Raw genomic sequence first — 27,308 nt, 5'->3', positions numbered from 1 at the left:
GAATATTTATCACTTCGGAAAGACAATTGAAAAGGAAAAGCAAACATCATCAATGAGGATTGACATAGAACAGGTGGTTCAGGAATAAGATCAATTTAATTGGAGCTGTGAAGTGGCTGGGGACAGAGAACATTATTAAGAGCTGTTTATCAGCCTCCGATTAGTAGTTATGATGTAGGACATGGTATAAATCCTGAAAATAATAATGCATGTAATGGATAATTGTGCAATCACAAGGGACTTTTATTTACATATAGACTAGGCAAATCAAATTAGTACTAACAATGTTTAGGATGAATTTCTGGAATATATATGTGATTAGCATAGTGAAGAACCGTGTAAGGAGCAGGCTAAGGAGAACATAGGCTGTGGCAAAGTATAAGGAGAACATAGGCTGTGACAAAGTATAAGGAGAACACAGGCTGTGGCACATTGGAAAATTGAAAGGGTATGACAGTAAATAGCATTGGTTATTAACGTATAATGCAATTGCAACAAATATATTTTCCTTTAAGGCACACACACTGGGGAAAAATGATCCAGCCATCGGTAATAGTTGGAATTAAAAATTTAAATCAAAGGAGAATGTGTTTTAAGTTGCCAGAAAAAGTGGTCAGACTTCGGAATGGGTGGATTTAAGAGTTCAACAAAGGATAGCCAGGAAATTAATGAAGAAAGGAAAAAGAAAATGAGAATATATTAGCAGGAAACATTAAAATAAGATTGTAAGATATTACACGTGTGGGGAAAAAGTAAAAGACTAGCGGGGCAAATGTGAATCTCTTATGCACAGAAATGGAAGTTTTTATAATGAGGATTATGAAAACGGCAGGGAAAAATAAGTTACTTTTCATTGTCTTCACAGAAGGAGACACAAAAATACATGGATTGGAGTTTTTTGGGTTATATCGAGTAGAATAGTTGAGAGATTGATAGTTGTTGAGAAATCCAGTGAAGGCTGTATCTACTCTTGTACCACAAGTACTGGTACTATTCCAGACTTTGTTCTTTCCCAAGTGTAGTCACAATTGGTGGTTGCTATATTGCCTCCTGCCCTCATGATTTATTTTCTGATCTGTCTAACATGCTTTGATTTAAATATATCTGCTCAGTTTAAAAAATTGTAGTTCAACATACTATCTTGTTTGGATGTCAAATCTGTACCCCAAAAGCAAAACAAGTTTTGTTCTGTAGACCATATGCTTTGTGCTACACAAGTGGAGAAAATATATTCCAAGCTACATTGTCAGCTTACAATACAATACAATACAATTCAATTTATTGTCATTTGGACCCCTTGAGGTCCAAACGAAATGCCGTTTCTGCAGCCATACATTACAAACAAATAGACCCAAGACACAACATAATTTACATAAACATCCATCACATTGCTGTGATGGAAGGCCAAAAAAACTTCTCTCTCCACTGCACTTTCCCCCCGATGTCAGAGTCAAAGTCAAAGCCCCCGGCGGGCGATGGCGAATTGTCCCGCAGCCATTAAAGCCACGTCGGGTGATGCAAGGTCGCACACCGGGTCTTGGTGTTAGAGCCCCCGGCGTGCGCTCGCAGAGACCCGCCACCATTCCAAGCCGCGCGGGGCGGTGCTGTAAGGCCCCGCTCCAGGAGCTCTTCAACCCCGCAACTCGGGCGGGAGAAGTCGCCGCTGCGGAAGCCCCGAAAAGCGGTCTCCCTCCAGGGACCCGCGGGCTCCCGGTGTTACCGTCCGCCAAACCCGCAGTTGCAGCCACCGAATCTCCGGGGGTCGGGTCGCAGCAGCGTCCACCACAGCTCCACCCGCTCTGGACTCGGCCAGCTCCGCGACGGTGAGGTGAGTAGTCGGCACCACAGCCCCCGGTCTTCCTGTTGGAGGCCGCTCCTCGTTGCAGCCCCAACGACAACGGAGACCCGACAAAGAAAAGGTCGGGTCTCCCGTGCAGGGAGAGATTTAAAAGTTACCCCCTCCCCCCCACACCACCCCCACCCCCCCCCCCACACACATACCTCAACAAAAAATAACAAAAACTACATAAAAACATAGACATAAAATAATAAAAACGCAGACGGACTGCAGAGGCCGCTGCTGACGAGAGTCGCGCCGCCTACCTTTCATTGGTATGAGATCAGTCTCAAAAATGGTTCTTGCTGTGGAAACATTATTTGAAAATCTAACTGGATATGAATATTTTTTTAAAGTTTTGCCTTGTATGCTTATACATGCTTTCATGCAGAGCATAAAATAAAGGCTCTAAGCAGAGTATTCTATTCCAAAATAATTTTAGGAAGTTATTGCTTGGACATTTCTTTTTTTCTTTTTTCTTTGATTTTATTTTTATTAGAAGTACAGTAAATTACAATAATACACATCAGATATATCTTATTACATTTGTTGTACCACTTCGTTTTTCGAGCTTTAAAAAAGATTGAAATAAAAGAAGTAAGGAAAGTGAGCAAGAATTGTGAAGGTGCAGGAAAGTGTTGGGAAAAGAAAGCCCCTTAGGGAAGAAGTTAGAGAAGGAAGTAAAGAAAGGAAATAAGACCCTAGAAAGAAAAGAAAAAAAAAGGAAAAACAATCGCCCTATTGTAACACAAAACTCGCAAAAAAGGATATACCAACCGTGTTTTAAAAAAAAAAAAACATTTATACCCCCCGTTACCAGATCCTGGTACCATTTATATTTTAAATTACTATTGCACCGTATGCTTGTAATAGTTCCATAAATGCAGACCACGTCTTTTGGAAGTGGTCTGCTTTGCCTGCTAGGAGGAGTATCACCTCTTCCAAGTGTAGTGTTTCGAACATGTTTGAAATCCACATTTATATTGTTGGTACACAAAATTGCTGGAGGAACTCAGCGGGTGCAGCAGCATCTATGGAGCGAAGGAAATAGGCGACGTTTCGGGCCGAAACCCTTCTTCAGACTCTGACGTTTCGGGCCGAAACCCTTCTTCAATATTGTTGGTATTGGAGCATTTTTCCAAAATTTGAGTATAAGCTTTTTTCCCCATTATTAGCCCGTAATTAAGTAAGTTCTTTTGAAACGCGTTTAATTCGGGGTTACCTTCCGATATTCCAAAAATGATCCATTCTGCTTTTGGTACAAGTTTTATTTTAAATAATTTTGTGAAGATTTCAAATATTTTGTTCCAAAATGTTTGGATTTTTATACAAAAAACAAAAGAGTGCGCTATGGTAGCTTCTTGTGACTGACATTTATCACAAATGGGTGAGACATTGGGGAAAAGTTTATTTATTTTAGTTTTTGAATAATATAGTCTATGTAATGTTTTATATTGAATTAGAGTATGTCGTACGTTGATCGAGCATTTATGCACATATAGTAAGTGTTTATCCCAGCTCTCTTTTTAGCTAGTTCTTGTTCCCAGTCTCTTCTAATACCATCGGTTGTAGGTATTTCTATATTTAAAATAATGTTGTATAAGTATGATATTAGATTTGCTGATTCAGCCTTTGTCTTCATGGCTTCATCCAATAAGTCTGGGGACATGTTATGATAGTCTTTTGTGTATTTTTTCAGATAGTCACGGATTTGAAGATATTTAAAATATTGATTATTTTTCAAATTATATTTCAGTTGTAATTGTTGAAATGATAATAATTTTCCTAATTCATACAAGTCTCCGAGCGTTTTAATTCCCATTCTTTCCTATTGTGTAAATGATTTATCTATAATTGAAGGTTTAAACGACGGGTTATTGACTATTGGCATTAAAAGAGATAGATTTCTTAATTTTAGATTCTGTTTTATTTGTTTCCAAGTTCTAATTGTGCTATGTATCATTGGATTTTTATTATAATTTTTGTTATTCAGATTCATTGGTGAGAGGAGAGTCGCTCCTGTATTACACGGAGAGCAGTCCTCTCTCTCCATTAAAATCCAGTCCACCTGCTGGGCAGAATTGTCCAGCAGGTGAATCATATTTTTAATATTTACTGCCCAATTATAGTACATAAAATTAGGGAGTGCTAGACCACCCATCTCTTTTGATTTACTAAGGTGTGCTCTTTGTATTCTGTGGGATTTATAATCCCATATAAAATTTGTAATGTCTGAGTCTAGTTTTTTGAAAAACTTTTTTGGAAGATATATTGGAATTGATTGAAATAAATATAGGATTTGTGGTAAAAAGATCATTTTTATAGCATTTATTCGACCTATTAAAGACATCGGGAGCGTTTTCCAGAATTTGATTAGATTATTTAGTTTCTTTAAACATAGCGTGATAGTTTCTAGTGATTTCAATTCCTAAATATTTAAATTTTTCTGTGGCTATTTTAAAGGGGAATTTCAAGAGATGTGTTGAGTCTTTCGGTTTTATCGACATAATTTCACTTTTGTTCCAGTTTATTCTGTATCCTGAGAAAGATCCAAAGTCCTCAATTAGATTTAATATGTTTGGTATACTGATTTGGGGTTTTGTGATATACAGTAATACATCGTCTGCATATAAGGATATTTTGTTATTTGAATATTTAGTATAACCGTAAATATCCGGGTGTGTTCTAATTTTTTCAGCTAAAGGTTCAATTATCAGAGCGAATAACAGCGGTGATAATGAACATCCTTGTCTATTGCCCCTTGTTAATTGGAATTTTGTAGATAGTATATTATTAGTTAATATTCTAGCCATGGGTTTGTTATATAATAATTTTATCCATGCGATGAAGTTCTCTCCCATTTGAAATTTTTGCAATACTTTAATCATATAATCCCATACTACTTGATCAAACGCTTTTTCTGCGTCCAATGAAATGATAGCTAACTCTTGTTCTTGAGATTTGTGAGAGTGCATTATGTTAAGCAGACATCTCAGGTTATTAAATGAATGTCTCTTAGGCATAAATCCCGTTTGATCCTCATTTATTAATTTACTAACATATTGACTTAGTCTTCTAGCTAGTGTTTTCGCTAATATTTTTTGGTCCGTATTTAACAAAGCAATAGCTCTATATGAGCCTGGTTCTTCTATATCTTTATCTTTTTTAAGTATTAATGTGATTGTTGATTCTGCTAGTGTTTCAGGTAAGATTTGTTCTTTAAAAGCGTATGTATACATTTTCTGTAGACGTGGTGTAACTATGTCATAAAAACATTTATAAAATTCATTACTGAATCCGTCTGGTCCTAGTGTTTTTCCATTCTTAAGTGAGTTTATTGTGTCTTCTATTTCCTTAGATGTAATTTGTGCTCCCAGTTCCTCTTGTTCCTTCAGTTCTAGTTTTGGAAGGTTACAATTGTCCAAAAATTCTGAAACTTTATTATTGTCTATTAGCGTTTTTGATGTGTGCTTGGACATTTCTAACATGCAAAACATAGCTTCATAACAATATGATAACTGAATGCATTAGAATTTTACGTTTAAAATCTTTGTAGAACATTAATTCTGTAAATCTAAGGGAATATTTTTTGCTATCTGAGTATTGGCTGGACATCGATGTGCCTATACCTTCTAAGATAATGATAGACTGAAGAATTTGCTCCCTTTGTCAGTAGTTTGTCAAATGTTTGAAGTGAAAGTAGTAAGGTGTGATCTTGTAGAGGCAAATAGAATCACAAAGGCGATCATGTGGATGTTACAGGTCTTTTTCCAGGGTAGGTGACTATAAAATTATAGAGCATAGATTTAAAGTGAACAAAGAAAGATTTTTAAATGATCTGAGCAAAACATTTTCACATAGCAGGTGGAGGGTATATGAAATGAGCTGCTAGACTGGAGGAAGCTGCAGCATGGGTACATCAACAAAGTTTAAAAGACATTTGGACATGTTCATGGATAGAAAAAGCTTAAAGGGATATGGACCAAATGCAGGCCAATGGAGCTTGCTTTGAACAGCATCTTGGCCAACGTGACATGTTAGACTGAAGGGCCTCTTTTTATGCTATAAGAATCTATGACTAAATTGCGAGATTTTAGTATTTAAAGCATTCAATGTATAACCTGGACTTCTTGCAACTTGCCCAAGGGAAAAATATTCCCAGTGCCTGTAATACTTTGGACATTTGTTGCTTGGAGTACATTTATTGTTGTGAAAAGAAATTCAATCCTGATGCTCCTTAAAAAAAAAAAAAGGATTGTTTAAATTGTTTACAGATGTGTCCATACTTGAAAAAAGAACAGATGTCTGGAAATACCCATTGAATCGTGCAAAATGTAGAGGAGAAATGCCTCAACCTTTAGATGGGTAATCTCTCAGTGGAACTGGGCTACTGCACATGGTTGTTTTGGATCGGTGGAAGGTCTTTCCAGAATTTCTGTTGTCTAGTATAGTGACAGATTTACTGAGAACTATTACAGCCATCGGTAATTGATGAGATACAAGTCAATTGCTTTCAAAAGAAAATAGTAATGTTTGTTTAAATATTTACAATTACTATGGTAACAAGTTGTGAGACAGAAATATAGACATTTTGGTTCATCAAATGAAGCGTAAAAACTGTTGTATTTGGGTGCTGGTGTCATAACCTAGGACATCTTGGCACATAATTTTGCAAGTGGAAGCCTATCCATGAACACCTCCCTAAAGCTGAGCTACTTGCTGTTCATATTACGGCAGATGTTGCATATAATATCTGTTTGTGTGACCTTAGGCTTTATATCTAAGTTTTTAATCCTGTTTAATTGTTTTGCACTTATTTATTAACGTGCTATCCAAAAAAAAATTGCAGGATAAATATGGGCAAAACGATCAAACAGGATTAAAAAAACAGATAAAAAGCCTATCCAATTTACGAATTTACTTTTTATTGATTTACGGTATTAAATAAATTGCACTTTAAAGTATTTTAGAGATGTGAATATTGAGCTAAGCGCAGTACGCTGTGCTTATGTCAGTTTTCATTCTACAAATTTTAATGTGATCTGTATACACATTGGTATGCCTAAGGTTACTGTATTAAATGTTTAGGTCACTGTGTGCTCTGATATTGTTTATTTTTGTTCATTCTGACATCATCTGGAAATTTACTTTCCCTGATCTCTGAATTTTCTTGGTGATGCCAATGTTTGCTGCGTTGCTAGTGTTTCAGCAAATGGCTGGTAGATCAAGTGGATGTTACAGGTCTTTTTTCCGTAGATGAGTCTAAAACTAGAGGGTATAGATTTAAAGTCAACAAGGAAAGGCTTAAAAAGGAACATTTTCACATAGCAGGTGGAGGGTATATGGAATATATATTATGTTTGTGTTTAATATTGTTAATAATGCTAGTTGACTTGGCATCATATTCAACACACATTGTGGGCTGAAGGGATTGTTTCTGTGTTACACTGTACTGCTCTGTATTTAAGACTTATTCTGTGTCATTTAATTATACTCACATAAACCATTTATTTCGCTGGAAATGTGGCACATTTAAATGTTGAGGCAAATCATAAATGCAGTGATTTCTCTTGTGTTATAACATTAATCATTTACAGTAATTGCACTGCACCACATTTGTGTATTGTGATAAAAATTAAGTCATTGAAGCATGGTTATCTTTTTTTCTTGTAGCAGTACATCAAAATACCTGCTCCTAAATCAGAGTGCCATGATGGTGTGCGGTGTTTTTCATTCTACCTGTCAACTGACAGCAAAGACAAGCCTCAAGCAAGTTTTGACTGCATCCATCAGTATGTTTCTAGGTACAATAACATATATAGCAGTGAAGGCAAATTCTTATATGTTGCAGTTGTTTCAAGTTCCCTTAGTGTAAAGAGCTTAAATGTATCACTCCAATGTTCTTTCTTCTTCCTGTTTATTCTCATAAACGTTCTTCAGGCGATCTCAAAGTCTCTTTTTAATTGCTTGTTGATTAAATGCAGAGGCTGGAAATCAATATTATTTTGTGGTGTTTTTCAACATTCAGTCACATACAAACTTCATTTACTGTTGGCAGGTTAGTTAGTAGAATCGTTTTTCAAGTGCTATAATTAATATTTGAGGATGTCAATGGTAGATACACAGTTAATTATTGGTTGGAGTTAATATAATCTTTTACCTCATTGATAAAACAGATAGCCAGTTGAATGTTACATCTGAAAAGTGATGGCCTAAAGCATTTATAGTCACCAAAAGATCATGTTGGTCTATTTAACATGATCATGGGTCTGTTGCATAAGAAAAAAAATCTTAGTTTGTGAAATTGAAGGTATCAGGTGCTCATGTATAGCGCTAGCACTTGTTCCTTTGCTGACTATGCCTTTGTGATCGAGGAAGGCCCAGAACCAGCAGCATGAAATTATTATTCTAGAGGACATTCCAAAGGTCAGGTTGTTGGATAGGGCCTGGAAGTTTAGAGCTAGTGGGTGTAAATAAATATTGAGATTGGTAAATGCGGATGGATGACTATCATGAGGTGGATTTGGATGGGTAGTGCTGAGAAACCAAAAGAATGTCAAGTGAATAAGTAAATTAAAGTAAACCTATCTGAGTCAGGTGCCCTCTACCAGGCTGGAATCTGCTCAGGGTGGAAATCTTCAAAGCACTCTTTAGTAATGATAGCAACACTTTAAAAACGGCATACACTGAGAATCCTTAATGACGGCTGCATGTCAAAACCAAGAGTGAATTTCCCAGTCAACACTATTGCATTGCATGGTAAACATGCCTTGAGGCACATATCTGATGCAGAACCTTGGATACAAGGTTTGAATATATAGTCAAATGTGAATAGGAACAAGGCTGAAATAAAACAGATCAAATCTTGAAATGAAAATCAGGATATTAGCTGGAATTACAATTTGAGAAAAAAATGAGTCATTTACCTTTGGGGTTTTTTTTTTGGTTCTTACTTTTTGGACAATTATCTTGGCATTTGTTATAATCTTATACATTTTTATTGGCTTTTTAGATGATTTTGATCAAATCTGGCTGATTTCCAATATGTTTCATGTTTCAATGAAAATACAATATTGTCAATGAGGTGATCAACAGCAGTCTAATGATTTGAATAATATGTGTAGATTGCTTTTAAAGGGGAGGTTTATTAATTTTACCTGATTCACCACCAAGAGCACTCACTCTTGGTATCAAGTGCTTTTTCTAGTCAGACTGCCTCATAATCTAACTACTTGTTCTATCAGCTTATTAAAGTATCTACCTGCAAACTCAAGAATCATGTCCTGACATGACTTCTGTTGCTCCCTTTTTGATTTCTTCACATACAATTTTAGATTTTTATTTTGTAAAAAAAATATCTTTGATGGCATTGGTTACGGTTTAGTTTACAAAATTAATTTGCCTCAATTAGTTTAGCAATTCAATCATTTTGTTTCTGGACACATTGTTTTCAGATCAATTTTTCCTATTAGATCGATAAATTATTTTATCTGGGCCCCCACAAATCAGAAAAAGGATTCAACCTCCACAATATAGAGCCTAATAGTTATATTATATCATTGCAGGGTGTCCTAATCCATTTTGTCTCAGGAGGTGACAGATAACAATTTTTAAACAACGTTGTAAAATGGACTGCAGGCTGCTATTGCCTGGCTGCACTAGATCATATCTCACAGAAGCAAGGGACTTCTTTAAACCTATTTACCAATGTTCTAGGTCTATGGCTTTGAACAAGATGTCACTATTGACATATGGAAAGATATAAAGAGTAATGACTGCTGCAACTTGGAAAACAGTGGTTTAGCGTTAACAACTGTTGGCAGATTTATTGAGTAACTGGACACCTGAAAATACAAGTTTCAGGATTTTGTTGGTTTGTCGGCTAAAACAAATAGTTATTTTAGCATGTGGGGGAGGTGTTTGCGTGGTGAAGAATTAGGTCAGTTTGTGCATTTTGTGCCTGGTCCAAAAATGTCACCAGAGGCATTGACTTCTATTCCATTGGTTCAGAAAATTAACCCAGGCTAGTTTTCATTTTGGAGATGTATATCAGATGCAGAATTAAAGTGGTAGGAGATCCCGTGAAGTGAATAATATTATTTTATTCAGACTTGGAATTTATATCAACTGGGGGAACGTTTTAAAAATCCAGGACCAATATGTGCTACAAGGAGGCATGATCGCACTAAAGTAGATACTGGACCAAAGAAGGACTGACCATGGAGTGGGAGCAAAAACTTGATGAAATAAATATATTAAAAATGTCTTAAAGTTGGAACGACCATGGGGTTTAAGGAGAAAATTATATTGGCACTAAAGAATAGCTGTTGCTCATGGATTTAAAGAGGAAGAATGCACATGATTCGTCAGTTAGTGTTCAGTGGCAGCAGGAGGGGTGTGATGGTCTATCAGACTGGAGGAAAGAAAGAGAGTAGATCAGTGTACGTGATTCAACTCGGGTCAGCAAGGAAACTGGTTGCTCGTTGACTGAACTTGTGCAAAGGCACAAGCAGCTGAACTTTTGATGTGCTGAGATCATCGAGCTGGGAAGCTGGCCAATGAAGTACTGGAGTAATTAAGGTTTACAATTGATCAAAGATGTCTATAAGATTTCTAACAGAAGTCCAATGGAACTGTAAATCAGTAAGCCCAGCTTCCCTTTTGTGAATTAAGAATAAGCTAGACTCGCAGTCCTGTTGTTGTTTATCACGCATTAATTGTAGAAATGTAATTATGTATTTTACTTTTACCAGATATTATTTTAAGATTGGGTGGAATGTGATGACAGATGCATTTAAATACTTAAAATGAAAATAATATTATATGACTTAACCACAATTCCCAAGTGTCTTTTAAGGACTTAGAAATCACTAATTTTGGTACAAATAGACGAGGTTAGTTAAGTGAGATCTGTGTCCACCTTATAGTTGGTATCTCCCAACTTCACAGTTTTTCTTGAGACAGTCTTGAGTCAGTGAATGTATGAGTTAGGAGTATTTAAGAATCTTGTTCCTTTGAGGTGTATGGGACAAAATAATATAATTACACTTAAAAGTTCGTTTCTTACGGCAATAATTGCTTACAAGGTGATTTTAAAAATCAGAAAGAAAAAGGGATTGGAATTAATGCAGGGAATTAATTCTCACGTTTAAATCAGACAGTCCCAGGTGCTATCAACAATTTCACAGTGGAACATTGTTTCACTATTATAAAGATCTGCTATTTGGCTCATCTATTTGTACAGTGTACGTGTTTACAACTCCTTAAAAGACGCATGGGAATTGTGGTTAGGGCATAAAATATCATTTTCATTTTAAGTAAAGTATTTAAATGCACCTGAAGTCCAGGATGTCATCACATTACAAATGCATTTTAAACCCAATGGATCAGTCATGTGGTGTTGAGTACACATTTACTCAGGGTAATTTAAAATACTGGTCCACAACCCATTTTCTGGCAACTGGTGGTCCTGCCCCTCCTTCAATCCGGATAAAATTATGAGAGCATATTTGAGATCCCCCCCCCCCCCCTGGAAGACCCCCTGAAAATGTGGCGCCTAGGCGGGGTAAAAAATCGGCTGATCGCGACCTCATCGCGATGGTCAGGTTGAATTTGGTGCCTGCGGGCAGGGCTCTGAAACTCCGGAGCTAGCAGATCCGTTCCCAAAGCCAACATGATGATATTCTAAGTGATAAAGATAGATCCACTCTCTGCTCAAGGGATTAGAACATGCTTACATGACAACATCTGTACCATTGAATGAAGTCAATATGTTATCTATATATGGGCATTACAATGTGAACATTAAACATTGCAAAAGGACACACCAGAATATAGGATGTTGAAAATTAGATTGGACTGAGCTATAACTATATCACTTTTAAAACTTTCTATTTTCTGGTGGCTTCATTTCCTTTGTGATATATAACCATGTTTTACACATCTGAAAGTACAGATTTTCTTGCTCTATTAGAAGTTTAATCAAATAATATATTTTAATAGCGCTAAAACTTTTAGCTGAATGTTACATTGCTGAGTATTGCTTTTGTTGTTTAAACCAGTTTTGAAAGAAACCAACTTGAGTGCCTTGGAAGCATTCAAGATAAAATTACAGTTTGTGCCACTGATGACTCCTACCAGATGACCCGAGACCGCATGTCACAGGTAGAGAAGGAGTCGTGGAGTCGAGCAACTATAGAAATTAAACCAGGGTCGACATATCAAGGTAAAAACACCTTAAAACAAAGTAGTGGCCTCAGTACAGGTACAGTACTGCAATTGTACAGTTCTATCAGGCAATACATTCGAGAATTTCTGCTGGAATTTAACTCTTGTGTATTTACCAAATCTATGGCATGGTAAATTGATTCAATGATAATTGTGCTGTGTGTGTGTGAGAGAGTGTGTGAGTGACACCTTTGGAACCCAAGAGTCATTGCAGCATCAGAGACACAGGGGTAACATTAATGCCAATGCAACATGTCTTCTGGGGGATTTCAGGAGTATTTGTCTGGGACACCTGTGACTGAACATCCATTGGACATTTTGGCTTTAATCCCACAGGACTATTTAGGGACGTGCTGTTAAGCATCGTCATAATGGACCAATTGCCTGACCCCCCCCACATTCCGCATCCCGCATCCCGTCCCCATTCAAATGCAACCAATCCCCTAAACTCGCCCCACTTCCTCCACCATACAGCCAGTCCTATTCCAGTCATCACTCAACAAACGCTTTGGGCTACACCAAGTTTCTCCTACCACATCAAGAATCTGCCTGAAACACATGTTGACCTGCCCTTTGATCTTTCCCTCCCCATCGTACATTACTCAGTTCCCTAACTTCACCCCTCGAAAGTTTGAGCAAGTTGAGCTTGTTCATAAAACTGCCATGGTATTTTATGAATTGAAAATGTTGATGCTCATATAAAATATGATATTGTGCATTATGTATTTCCATGTACAAAAATAACTTTAATTTGCATTATAATGTATGAACATTTGTAGGTTTCTGCACCAAATCTGAAAGCATTATTTTGAATTCATTAAATGTTTGTTTAACTAAATTTCTAAACTAAGCCATACTTTGTCTGGCATGCTTGAATTTTATCTTTTACTGTAGCTTTACAGTGCATGTTCACTTAATAGTCCAGTGAATCATGAAAGTATTATTACTTTCTGCAATTTAAAGTAGGCACTATGTCTTATTACCCAACTTGTGTATCATCATTTAAAATCCATCTTTTTTTGCAGGTACACGCAAACCAATCAGTGTTCGAAAGCAAACAACAAGTCCGGCGACTGATGGTGTTCCGGTTCGAAAACACTCTCCTACTAGCAATCTATGCCTTGGGGTGAAGAAAAATCATGTCCCTTCTATTACCCAAAAGCCGCTCAGAGATCGTATCACCCACCTTTTGGCTTTGAAGCCGTATCAGAAGCCTGAGCTTATTGTATGGTTGGAGAGAGAGAAAGCTAACCCAAAGGACAAGGCTGAACTGTCATGTATATTGGACCAGGTGAGAAAGAAGGTTCATCACAGTACATTTGGGCTTCATGTGTTAATTTGGAGGCTTACAATTCACATCCACTGGGAAGCTGATTCTGTGTAGTTTGGCATTTAATTCCAAGTGGCAGAATGTGGGTGGTATGAATACATTGCACAACTTTGTGTAATGTACGTTGGTGTTGGAATTAATTTGTTGAACACAATATTTTGTTTGTCATTGTGTATCATTACCAAGTATTTTTGAGACGATCGTTACAAACTTAAATGTTCTCTCAATTTCTTGATGCATTCCATTCAATCTATATTATTGTGTAGGATTAATTGCTCGGACTGTTTCAGTTTTTTAAATATTTAAGAAATTAAATCATTTATTTTAGGGCTATTGGGAAATTTTGCCTTGGGTGCTGCTTGATTTGTCAACCTGGTGTAGCTAACTACACAGGTACAATAACTTACTGATTCTCATTGCTGGAGCAATTTGCACGTCATTCACATTAAGAGTTCTTTAAATATAATCATGTTACAAAATGGTTTCTATTTTTCGAAAAATAATGTTGCAGGTGTGCTGGTTGGATTGATCAAATCATTTAGTGGAAGTCTATTTTTAGAAGATACAGATGTGCTGACAGGCTATTAAGAAACCTTAATAGAAAAAAAACAAGGCTAATTGGTAGGTCGCATAATTAATTAACACAAATTGATCTCGAAGGGGATGTAATGTGGAAGAAGAAACTAATTGCCAATAGGATCATTCAATAACTCAATGTAAATTATTTTTGTACAGCAACACCATAGATGTAAGATTTGACAGTCCTTTTTACAGATTTGGAGTTTATCTGGAAATAGTTAACAATCCATCTGTTCTCAATTTGACTCCGAATGACTGCAGATGCTGGTTTAAATCGAAGGTAGACACAAAATGCTGGAATAACTCAGCGGGACAGGTAGCATCACTGTAGAGAAGAAATGGGTGATGTTTCAGGTCGAGATCCTTCAAACTGAATATTACGCTTTTTGCTGTTGGTTGCCAGTTTTGGTGGCATCACCTCCCACAAGATACAGTAATGCTGTAGATCTTTGCTCTAATGTGTTGATTGTACTTAATGTTCAACTGGCTCCAAGTTCACATTCCATTTTAAGATCTGCTTGTGGCACTCCTCATTCAAATAAGATTCTTATCCTGTTATGATAATTAGGAAATGAACAACATATTTTGTTTGAACTCATTTGGATTAAAATTTGGAACCCATTTAACATTATTTTAATTTGCCATTGAAGGAAAACCCATTGATTGGATCGTATTTTCTTTAATCCAAATAATTGGTTTGTGGTCTGTTAAATGTGCCGGGGATGAACGCATAATGACCTAATAATTCTGTGGATAAAGCAAAATCCTTGTTATTTGCCCATATTTACCGTACATGCATGCCTTCTGGTAACCGATTAAATATTTTATATAATAACATTCATTTAATGTAATTTCTTAATTACACTAATTTAATTCCCAAATTCAATTAGTAATCCGGTTTGTAGAATGAGGACTGCTGTGCTGCAGTGAATTTAAACTATGCAAACTATTACCTCTTTAGTATATTTCCAGTGCTGAAGTTGTTTTACATGACTTGAGAATATTATTGTATTTCTCTGGATGAATTTGCATCTAATGATTTCATTGATATCAGACTAACTTTATTATGATATTGAAGCTGAATACACTCTGGAACTGCACAATGGACTAGGGGAAAAAAATCTTATCAGCATAATTTTCTTTAATTTTTCCCACACACCAAATATTGTGCTATAAATAGGTGCCTCTAATTGAAGTAAAAAACATTGTGATTTCAAACTGTTTGTTTTGATATAAGCTTATTTAAATTAATTTTCCCTGAGCATGTATTTTCACTCTCACTATAGGTGGCAAAATTAAATGTAAAAGACAACAGCTACACATTAAGGGATGAACTCTACAAAGAAATTCAACAGGATTGGCCTGGATACAACGACGAAGAAAAACAACTGATACGGAGACAGCTAATAAGGTAGATTTCTATAAATCTATCAATGTTTCAAGACTTTGCTTTGAATATACGTTCCTCATATCCAAAAGCTTTTTAATAATCAAAGTAGGAGTGCAATAGCATACTTTCCATTTGCCGGGTACAGTTCTAACAATACTTAAGAAGCTTAACACCATCCAACACAAAGCAGCTCTCATGATAGGCACTCCTTTCACCAACCTAAGCACTTATATAGTTAACCCTGTCGACAGTGTGTTCAATCCACAAAAAATATTACACTGCACCAACTAATAGCCCTTGCTTTCACGCTCTCTCCATTCCCTCCCCCTTACCAGTTCTCCCACCAGTATTTCTGTCTCCAACTACATTCTACCTCTGTCCCGCCCACTCCCCTGACATCAGTCTGAAGAAGGATCTCAACGGAAACGTCATCCATTCCTTCTCTCCAGAGATGCTGCCTGTCCCACGAGTTACTCCAGCATTTTGTGTCTACCTGCTAAACAAAGCTTCTCCAACAACCCACATCCAAAACCATGTTCTATGCCAACTTGTAGGATATGAACAGCAAATGCATGGTGTAACCACTACCTGCAGGTTCCACTTCAAATCATCCACTGTAATAGATTGACTTTATTTATTGCTGAGTCTAAACCCTGGAATTCCCTATTCAAGAGAATTACGGGAATACAGATAATTTATGTGAAAAGGGGAAAAGAAGCTGAGAGATTCTGGCTGCAAAAACATATGGGCTGATTAATAATGTGAATGGTTAATATAGCATATTGAAGATAATGTGAAGAAATATGACATTTTACATTTTATGATAATTTAGGTATTGTGTTAGTTGCAGAAAGTTTAAAAACTGGTGCAGTCATATGTTAGGAAAGCAAATCTTATGTTCATTACAAAAAGATTAGATGGTACGAATGCATAAGACTTCTCAAAGTTATACAGGGCCTTGTTTTGACCATATCAAGACTACTGTGCACACAAGGAACTGCAGATGCTGGAAGTTTACATAAATCACAAAGTGCTGGAGTATCTCAGCGAGTCAGGCAGCATCTTGAGAGGATATGGATAGGTGACGTTTCTGGTCAGGTTGGGACACTTCTTCAGTCTCTATTGTGTATGTTTTTTTAAATCTATTTATGATGGATGTGTGTACAGGATATATAATGAATATTCTTAAAATTGCATTCCGGAATGAAGAAGGCTGAGTAGACCAGGTCCATATTTTCTAGAGTGCTGAAAAGTAATAGAGGATCTTCTTGAAACAATGTTCTTAAAAGGATCTGAAAATTCTTGCTGGAGTATGCTTTCCTTACCTGGAGAGTTGCAATCACAGAGTAAAAGCTAATAACAATGAACAACAGATGCTGATTTATACCAAATAAAGAAACTCAGCTGGTCAGGCAGCATCTCTGGAGAGCATGGCTGATGACATTTTGGGTCGAGACCCTTCTTTCCTTTGTTTTTACAGTAAAAACTATTTAGAACTGAAATGAGGGGAAAATTCTGCACGGCAATGAATCCTTGTAATTCTCTACCTTAGAAGATTGAATGCATATTTTGGAAAATAGACTTTGAATTATGAAGGAATTACGAATAATAGATGTAGAAGCTCAGATGATACTGTATTGAAAGGCAAAGGTGGCTCAAATAACCAAATCATGTGGGCAGATAGCCATCATGCTGTTAATGAAACAAATGGCAAATTTTAATTGATTGATATTTTGAAAAGGTCCCGTAGACTGTCTCCAATTCTCATAGGCAAAAGGTTTTACAAACATATTGAACTTATTACACCAAATAGTAGAAACCAGGAACTGCAGAAGCTGGTTAATACACAAAAGGACACAAAGGACTGAAGAAGGGTCTAAACCCAAAACACGACCTATCCATGTTCTCCAGAGATGCTGCCTGACCCACGGAGTTGCTCAGATATACCAGCACTTTGTGCCCTTTTTTTTTTACACTAAATGGTATTTTGTTTCAAATTGAAGATCTTAAATTCCGGTACACTGCTACCTCAACATAATGCGCTCATTAAATCATGGTCTCATATATGCTGAGGTTAACATCATGTCTCCTTAGATTAAGTGGATTTTATTCCAGAGAGGCAGTAATGTTCCCAGCAGAATGTGACAGGTCTTTATTTAAGTCCTACGACAGCAGGACTGGAGGGAGCAATGGATTTTGGAAAAATTCCTGCAATCCAGCACTGGCGATTTGTCCTGCAAATTGTAGGGTTGGGATACAGCATTGGAGATAGAATGGAGTGTTGGTGAAATCTACAGTGTTCACGCTGTCTGTGTGTGCACATAAATGTTAGTTTCACTTACAGTAGAAACAGCTTATATCACTGTTCTACTGAGGTTGTAATATGTGCTTACTAAAGCAGCAATCTTTTATTAACAGGTTTTTGTTGCTGTGATATTTGATAGAGAAGGAAAGGTGGAAACTAGTTTTACATTTCTATTATAAAAATGACACCCTAAATAATTCATCATTCTTCTTTAATATTTTGTTTTGCCTTCCAGGGAAAAGGAAATTTGATGTAAGATCATACATTTGTGCTTGTTTGTTAATGAGTAAATAACAGATAATATTTGATTTTGGGCATGTCATTCAGTGTTTACATTTTTCTTATGGAATCCTGTCCATCGGGAAATTGTATCAAACGCTTTGTACGTGATTCATCCTGACACTGATATAATTTCCCAGTTGTCGAGGAAATGTGATAATATTATCAATATGCACAAATCTTATTATTTACATCACCACAGCAAATGTGAACGCGTGATTTATGGTATCTTCCTGGGATATCATTTTTATATGTTGAAAATCACCCCTTTTTTATATTAAGCTTTCTTACCAACATATCCTGGTAAAAACTGAGGCTTCTATAAATTAATTACTGCTATTCACAGATTTGTGGTACTGTTGCTGCTGCTGATCAGACCAGGCCATTTTTTTAAATTGGTGAATTCGTATTGGGTCTTTTTCATCAATTCCAAGAGAATGTGATGATTGTGTTGCACGAGTCAAGCTGAAAAATAGAAAGGATTAGCATTTAATAATAAAATAACATAACCAAAGATCAACCCAAATTTATAATTACATTTGTGTTTAAATGTTTAAAACATATATTTCATTTCCTTTAAAAAAAAAAAAAAAGATTCAGGATAATGGATTGATGTTCTCCAGGCTGGTGTATGGTGGGTGATCATAGCCTGATTAAAAATGTAACAAAAATTAAAATTTAATTTTAATTCGGTTGTAATGAGTTTGTATCAGCTGACATTGGATGATTTAATGGTTTCAGATGTAATTTTGGTGAAGTGTGGAGAGAAGGTTTGAAGTGGTGTTACTGTGTGGTGTTGTTAGTCTCCCTCTTAGTTAGCAACAAATATATGAATCATGGGGTTATGATATATGCAGCAGAGAATAAGGCCTCATGTCCAGTCAGTTCTATCCTGGTCTTCCCTGGTGTTTTTATGTTCCATGGGAGTTTCTTCCCATCCAATTTTGTCAGCATATCTTTCGAATAGGGTGCAGAAAAGAGCAAGGTATCAATTTCCAATGGCCAAGACAGATTTGATTGTGACAAGTGACTTCAGGGCAAAGGTAGTGTGTCTTAATTAGGATCATTTTATTTATTTTGGCGATATGTGTGTTGCAAAATAACAACACACCGAAGGTAATGGCAGAAAAGTATGTGAATTTGGTTTATCCTTCATTTGTGAATGTCTACATTTTGTTTTGTTGAACACTTACAAGCCATAAAAGATGTAAAATTGCTAAGAAGTTTAATCAGTAGTGAATTAGTATTTTCATAGTACAACATGAATATATTCAATTGAAATGTCGTCATCTTTCATTTTCCTGCAGTTTAATACATTGGTCCATTGAGCTATGAAAGACAGTTATGATTTTGGCATCAGCTGTATTATTCTCTAGTTTCCTGTGCACCCTGCATTTAAAGTACAGATATAGGAAAATTGGGTATCATACCAAAACATCTGAGTCATCGACGATGTGAAGTTATACATTCACATGTTTTGTCTGCATCGTGGTTTTGTAGATGAAAGGATTTTATATCTCTCATTGAGCTCCGTGGTTGAATTACAGTTCATAAATCTCAAGCCTGGGACTTTCCAGTAAGTGTGGTTAAAACAGTGCACTGTTTACTGTAAAAGTGCACTTTACCAGAAAACCTGCAAAGACTTATACCAGTAAGACATTGCCACAGCAATTTGTTTTTGTCTGGATTTGTTGAGAATATTTAAGACAGTCTGTCTCTTTATCCCTTCTGACTAGCCAAAGGTCCATGTCAATGGAATATAGTGTAGTTAACGTCCAAAACTAGCACGTGTGTAACAGGAGTACTAGTTGATTTTGCCATACTATTCCCCTTGTGGGCTATCCTAACTGCTTTATATTTTAATAAATTGTATGTTGAGAACGTGAGTGGATGGAATCTACCAAAACAGTTTCTTTTCAGCAACAGAAACCAAAGTGAAGCATTTGTATTTCAAGGTTTGCTAGACTTCATACTTCCACATTTTACATGTGCGTTTATTTCTAAGAAATAGGAGACACAAAATGTATCCAACTATCAACATTTATATCCATTCTGTTAGTAGTTTTTGTAACATTAATATTTTCTATATTTTGATTATTCCCAAATATCACCGCAGGCAAGTGCAATGAATGATATATGTTGGCCTGTTTCTGCACCCTTTGGCATATTTTATGCTAGTTAAGGTGCGGAATATTATCTTTGTTGGGAAATGAAATACATTTTGGTTTCCAAACATCAATGTCGGGCACTCACAGTATAGGTATGAATGGTGGAATTCAGAATGAACTCTCTCCATATAGATAATGCAATATGCCTTTGTTAATTTCAGTTGTAACTATTATATCTGGACTTATGAAATATTTACTGATTCAAGCAAGTACATCCATTGCCCATTCATACTGGGATTGTTTAAAAAGTCAAGGCTGTGAGAAATATAAGTGTTGCAAATAGGTCACTTGTAGTTACCAATAATAAAACAACATTAGTACTCATTGCATTTTAAATTAATAGATTAAAATACACTTGCTTTTTGGTATTGATTCAGAAGATAACCATCAGTGAGTTTCTCTCCTTGGGTCAAGATAGACACAAAAAGCTGGAGTAACCCGAAACGTCACCCATTCATTCTCTCCAGAGATGCTGCCTGTCCCGCTGAGTTACTCCAGCTTTTTGTGTCTATCTTCGGTTTAAACCAGCATTTGCAGTTCCTCCCTACACATCTCCTTGGGTCAACATGTTCTTCACTTCTGGCAGTAGTCAGGAGTGCATGTGCTCAGCTGTTGATGAATGTCATTTCCTGCTCTGCTACTGGACTTAGCACTGAGCCCAGCGATGTAGCACTGTGATGCTGATCTGAAGGATGCAGCACATTTCATACCTGACCCTTCATGGTTGGTATATGTAATGGCCTGTCATAGTTTTCTGGCCTTGAAATGGGCAAATTAAGATATTTACAATCACTTCCTTCAGTTGAATTAGTTTTTAAACAAATGTATTAGTTTTATTTAAAAAACACATTTAAATGTTTTTATTAAATGTTTTCAATTATCTCTGGTTATCTGTTCATGTAGAAGTATCACAACAGTGAGACCTGGAGTCAATTAGTCTGTGGATCTGCAAAAGATTAGTGTGCTGTAGGGATTGTACAGGAGACAACCACAAGGTGCAGACCTCATAAAGCACAATATATGCTTTATCATATAATATTTAATATAGGGCACTATATTAGCCCAAGGATTTATAAATTAATTATGACCAATGATTTCTCTAGGCTGTTTCCACAAGTGTTTTTTTAACATTTTCTTTTGATGTTTCTAACTCATGCCATTTTAAACAAGCACAATATTTTTCAATACCACACCTAACAAAACAGCTGATTATTCCCTGAGTATTAACCTTTACAAATCTCATATGATGAACTTTGTTGAATGCCTTTACAAAATCCAAATGAACTCCATCAACAGGATTTTTCATTCAAATGTTCATGTGCAGAATGCTGTACACATGACTTATGTGTTTACTCACTGAATAACATGCTGTTTTGGCTTGTAGTCACCGGGTTCCTGTGTTCTTTGGAATACATTTGCTAGCTTCTTTACAAAAATGTAAAATATTGTTAAAGGTGTCAGGTAAAACAGCATTAACTTCCTCCATTTAACAGAACAACTTATTTCATTTGGCTTGATGTTACTGTTTGACATTTTTAAATAGCATCTTTGCCAGTATGAATTCTTATTTTTGGAAGTTATGATAAACAGTACGAGACATTGTTATGGATTGCAAGAAGACTTGGGCTGGCAGAATGGACAGTTAAGTGGCAGATTAAATTTAATGTAGAATATATTTTGGCCAAATGATGACCTCCTGTGCCATAATAGCTCAGTGGTGCAAGGAGATTGTTACTATATTTATGAAAACTGCGGCGAGATATCCATTTACAATTTTTACATTAAATTTTTTTTTTATAGTTTTACCTTTTTGTCTTGTAGCATGCATTATTCCCTAGGCTTTCTGAAAGGAGCTAAGATTAAGTACTTTCACAAGAATATTGGCTCAAAGACTTGGTAAAGTAGGGACTGGACTCCATAATGTTCTCATTAAATCATATTGTGCTAACAGGAAAAGTGCCAAATGTGAAACAATGCAAAGCAGTGACTAAGCTTTGAAATAGTAATATAATAAAAAGTAATGGCAACATATAAAGTCGAAGTATTCAATTCATTCCCAAGTCTGTGCTGAGTTTGCTCTCGCATTGGAATATATTTTCAACCTGCTACACTGTATGAGGGATTCACAGAGATAAGGCCGGGTAAGGTGTGAAAACAAGACATCATCCATAGATGCTGCCTGTCCTGCTGAGTTACTCCAGCATTTTGTGTCTATCGTTGGTGTAAACCAGCATCTGCAGTTCGTTCCTGCACACTTTATGAGGATCTATTCCATTTGTGTTGCTTGATGTCAACACAAGGAAGAGCATCAACTGTTGGTTGAACTCGTTTGCAAATTTGGTTCCATTGGTAAAAGCAGATGACTACAACCCAAGATCAAATGCTATTATCTCGTCACCAAAGGCACATTTCTCTCCTTATAAATTAAAGCATCCATTTCTGAGCTAGCTGTGAAGTTCTTGGTTCTTGGCATGCACTACATGTTTCAGTGACAATCCCGAAAGCTTTTGTATTTTTTCTTTTGGTGATCATCAACATCTTTAATTTTTCCTGAAGTTTTTTTTTCTCTCTTTTTGAAGGTGGTAACTCACATAACATATATGTAGGTATAATTACCTGCATCTCCACAGAAGTTGATGCTGTATTCATCTAAGTTATACATGTAAACTTTCAGCAAGGAATCATGCTCATGATCTCCTCCCTGACTTAGCAATTGCTATATTCCTATGGTGCTGCAATTGGTGATGGCAGCAGCTCATGTAAAGGACTCGGCTAGTTGATATGATTTCAGAAATTTGTTTTCTAATCAAAATTACTTGATCTTAAAAAATAATGGATCTCAGAAAAATATAAAAAACATTTTATTGAGAGCATGCCCTGATTGAAGTGCCTGTAAAACCCTTTTGTGTTGTATTGTAATGGTGAGGTTTATTAGGATCATTTGTATTATGATAATGCCCCATTGAGAAGAATATTGTGATTCAGCTGGTAATTATGCGGTGCCAAATACTGTAGAATGTCTTGTTACTGAATATCTTGAACATGGCAGCATATTCTGATTGAACATTGGAGTTTTAGACCATCTGTAACTAATATCTCCTTATAGGAAACTTCAGCCATCACATTCTTGTCAGTCCAAGAACTTTCAACTCAGTTCTTCATTCCAAAAGTCTTCAGGGGAAACCTCACCACATTCAAGCCCTAATAAGACTTCTTTGTTGGTAAGAAGTCAGCTTTTGGATTGTTTTTAATGTCATTACTTTAATTTCCTGCAATAACCGGTCTGCTGCAAATAAGATAAATGTTCTGGATATTTGGAGAGCCCAGTCTAAGCTTCAGTAAAATGGCTGCCTTGTTCATTTCCATAGAATTATTGTGTGAACTTTGCATGAGAACTGGAATGTAATTGACAGTGCCAGAATTAACAGACATGGGTTTTTGCATAGTTTCAATGTGTGAGTGGAAGTTGAGCATGATAGTTATATGCATTTGAACTTTCATTTTAAAATAGATGAAGTGGAATACACATGGGGGAAGCATTGATTGGAAGAATATAAATTGAATACATACTAGAAATTGAAAGTTTTAAATTCAAACAAATAAGGTTTTTTTTTGTTGGTCATGGTATCTTTCTACTTTTCACTTTTTAAACTGTCTGACTGTCTACTCAAAGCCTTTCTTTTAAAATGTGCTCTCATTCCAGAAACGATCAGTGCCTTCAGACCGGACAGATTCACACAGAAACAAGAGAAGTAAAGTATTACATTCGAGTGGTAATCAGCTGCCTACTTTAAATGGTCATCTTCCTCATTCAACATGCCCCAGTGCCACATCAAATTCCTGCGTATCTACAAAAACAGAGTTCCAGAAAACTCACACATTACTGCCTGAGAATCAGAATGAATTTGCCGAGCCATTTATCAACTGCAACAACTCGACACAGATTCACATAAACAATACTGATAAAGAATTCAAAAGCAACAGTGATATTTCTGGGATTTCTCGGAACCTAGTAGCGCATAGGAATTTAGAACAGACAGATTACTCCCTTCCAGAGGATATGGAACTCTATGCTGGCCACAACAGGAAAAAGTACAAAAAACACAAAGAGAAGGAGAGGGAACACATGAAGCCAGAAGCACAAAAGTGGCTAAAAGACCCAACACAAAGGGTCGGAAAACAACACAAAGAAAATATTAAAGGTATTGATGTCTAATATTGAAATTCCTTTAAATAGTGGGTTCCTAAGATCTTGCCATGAAAGAAAATCCTCAAATTATGTCACATCATTAATAATCAGGAAATTCAATGGTTCTTATGTAGGAGTATTTTAATGTGATCTTGAAATTGATATTTCAACTTTAAATGTACAGTTTAAATCTTGATATACAGTTGTCTGTATTAGGTGTTCATTATTTGTTGTACCTTGCAATAGATGTATTGCTTCATATTGCTGGTGAAACTGCTCCGGAAGATAGATAATGTTAAAATTAGGTGTAGCACCAAGGCAGGTAAATGAAGTTGAGATATGAATCAGCTCTGATCTAGTTGAATGGCAGGAAAGTTTTGAAGGGCTGAGTTTCCTACTTCCAGGGATCCTGAAATCGCCACATTCCCCAGCCAGTGATATAATGAGGGATATAATGAATTACTGCTTTGTGACAGTGGAGAGAAAAGATGTATCCAATCTGAATGAAGTTGACTGAATTAAATTTTCATTTAAAACCTATAAAGCAATTCTGTATCCCAAAGAGTTCAGGCACACATAACAATATGTGAGGGAGGAAACTGAGGGGTACCTTTTTCACACAAAGACTGGGGAGAGTATGGAACAAGCTGTTGGAGGAGGTAGTTGAGGCAGGTATTATTGCAATGTTTAAGAAATATTTAGACAGGTGCATGGATAGGACAGGTTTAGAGAGATATAGGCCAAACGCATGCAGATGGGACATGCTGGTTGGTATGGGTGTTGGGCCGAAGGGTCTGTTTCCATCCTGTATGACTCAAATACTATTACATTTGATCATTATCGGCACAAAATTGAAAAATAAGTCCTGGATCATGTTTTTATGAAATATGAAGTTGTGAAATATGATTAACTAAGAAGCCTTATTCCCACTGTACATTTAACAAAAATATACTATTTAATTAATATTGGAAATACATTGCTCAAGAGTCATAGGATTTAACATGGATGTTCTTGTATAGGTTTGTTAATGGAAATAATTAATTTACCTTTTCCATTTCCAATTGATGTAGCTATTCAAATATTGGGTTAGAGGTTCTGTGAAATGGTAGGTGCACATTAGTGCATTTGTTTTTAATCTTTGTACACCGTGTATGAATGCTTTTCATTTTGCTGATTACTGACTAAAAATAGATGTGAAGATCCATGTACCTAAGCAACTGTTGCTCTTGAAGTCAGTAAAAAAAAAAATCAAAGAAATGCCGTTGCTAATGCCTGTTAATAGAATATAACCTTGTAACTAGCATTGGGAATTAGTATGGTCCATTGACATTTAATATTTTAGATCGTCATATAACCTGTATGATCTTATCTACAGAGCATGAAACCACAAATACATCTGCAACCGCTAGTTCAACAGTGGAAATGCCTGACTATTTATTGTGAGTAGTATTAATTCAGTAAAAGTTTTACATTAGGAAATTCTGTATTTAGTGAAGGCAATATTGCCTTACACATATATGTAGCTCTACGCATGTTGCAGCTGAACACGGCTCATATCTGACAGATTGTGGAAATATTAAATGCTATGTTCTACAGAGTAAAGGCTTCCTCTGAAGTCTCTCACACTGCAATTGGGATTCTGCTGATTCTTAAGAAATCTACTACAATACTGTTAAATGTCTGGAAGCCCTTGTATTAAATTAGAACCTTTGAACTGATAACGGGTGATTAAAACACCCGTTTGCTCTTTGCACGATCACTCCAATAATAATTACAATGAATATTCCATAAAATATGATCATGCAGCAAAAATATATAACAAATTGTGTATCTATAAACAGAACATCGCTGTGCATCTAAACATGATGTTTCACTTTGTACTTTGAAAACAACAATTTATATAACATTTGCTTGTCTAAATGAGACAGAGGTGTAAAGGGGAAGGGACATCTGGAAGTTATATATTTACAATATTTAGGCATGTTCTACCATTCTGATGTGTAGCCTACTTGGGAAGAAATTCAGGATTTAGTCTTCCCTGGTTGAATGCAAACATGGTGGGAAGGATGTCCAGCAGTGATTATTCCTTGGATTTGAGTACAGAATACTTAAGTTACCATTCTTCTATCACTAATTTGACTTGATAAAGCCCAAGGAGTATTTTAGTTTGGGATTGACTACTCGGAGAGACACCAGCTGACTAATGCACTGGGCTCCTGCTTTAAGTTATCAGGGAGCAGTATGGGGTGGGTAGTACTTTTATCCCCAGTAATAATCAAACCCCTGTTTAAATCAAAACTTTTTGGTATTGTATAAAAATTTAAAAAAATCCACACTATCCTAGCTCACTCTGGGCTACACAGATGTACAGGTAGGTTCTATTAACAGCAGCTGGTGTTCACTTTAAAATCATTCCAAATATGTCGCGTGAGGGAGATTTTGCTTTACCGATTTATACCTGTTATCAATTACTCTTCTGAAAATCTATGGCCAGATTTGTCCGCTAAGGTGTGTTAAATAGCTGGGGGCACCAGCTTTCAAACAGTGCAAAGTGAAATGATCTCTCTTGAAATATCTGAAAAGACTGAGAGGAGACCCAATAGAAGTTTCTAAAATGATGATAAGCATTGGTGGGGTGAACGGCCAGAATCTATCTCCCAGGTTGCAAATGAAAATTTCTAGAGGGTCCAGATTCATGGTGAGAGGAGAAAAGTTGAAAGGCGACGTGCGGAGCAAGTTTTTTACGTGGGGAGTGGTGGATGCTTGGAATACACTGCATTCTATAGGCTTTTAGATAGACACATGAATAGGCAGAGAATTGAGAGTATAAGGAGTATGTGCAGGCAGAAGCGATTAGTTTAATTTGGCATCATGTTCGGCACAGACATCATGGGCTGAAAGGCCTGTTCCTGTGCTGTGCTGTTCTATATACTGTGTTCAAAGACTGAGAGCATTTGAATTTTTGTTAGTTATGTACATGAGCAGATGTGGAAAAATAGCAATT

General features: G+C 36.3%; 1 protein-coding gene across 3 annotated transcripts in view; it reads left to right on the top strand.

Annotated features, from left to right (window-relative positions):
* Window positions 1-27,308, top strand: part of ell3 (elongation factor for RNA polymerase II 3) — a 60,964-nt gene that overhangs the window by 21,690 nt on the left and 11,966 nt on the right. Inside the window, exons 3-9 of one of the 3 annotated variants that reach the window (XM_033050685.1) lie at window positions 7,511-7,641; window positions 11,899-12,062; window positions 13,090-13,355; window positions 15,260-15,384; window positions 23,222-23,336; window positions 23,819-24,317; window positions 25,680-25,743. In XM_033050685.1, the coding sequence (XP_032906576.1) occupies window positions 7,511-7,641; window positions 11,899-12,062; window positions 13,090-13,355; window positions 15,260-15,384; window positions 23,222-23,336; window positions 23,819-24,317; window positions 25,680-25,743 (1,364 nt within the window). The remainder of the gene's footprint in view (window positions 1-7,510; window positions 7,642-11,898; window positions 12,063-13,089; window positions 13,356-15,259; window positions 15,385-23,221; window positions 23,337-23,818; window positions 24,318-25,679; window positions 25,744-27,308) is intronic. The other 2 variants (XM_033050683.1, XM_033050684.1) reach the window with 2 other exon arrangements.

The sequence above is a fragment of the Amblyraja radiata genome, chromosome 34 (assembly GCF_010909765.2).
Source record: "Amblyraja radiata isolate CabotCenter1 chromosome 34, sAmbRad1.1.pri, whole genome shotgun sequence".
Classification (NCBI taxonomy): Eukaryota; Metazoa; Chordata; class Chondrichthyes; order Rajiformes; family Rajidae; genus Amblyraja; species Amblyraja radiata.
The sequence above is the reverse complement of the archived record's forward strand: the minus strand, read 5'-3'. Positions and strand labels throughout refer to the sequence as shown.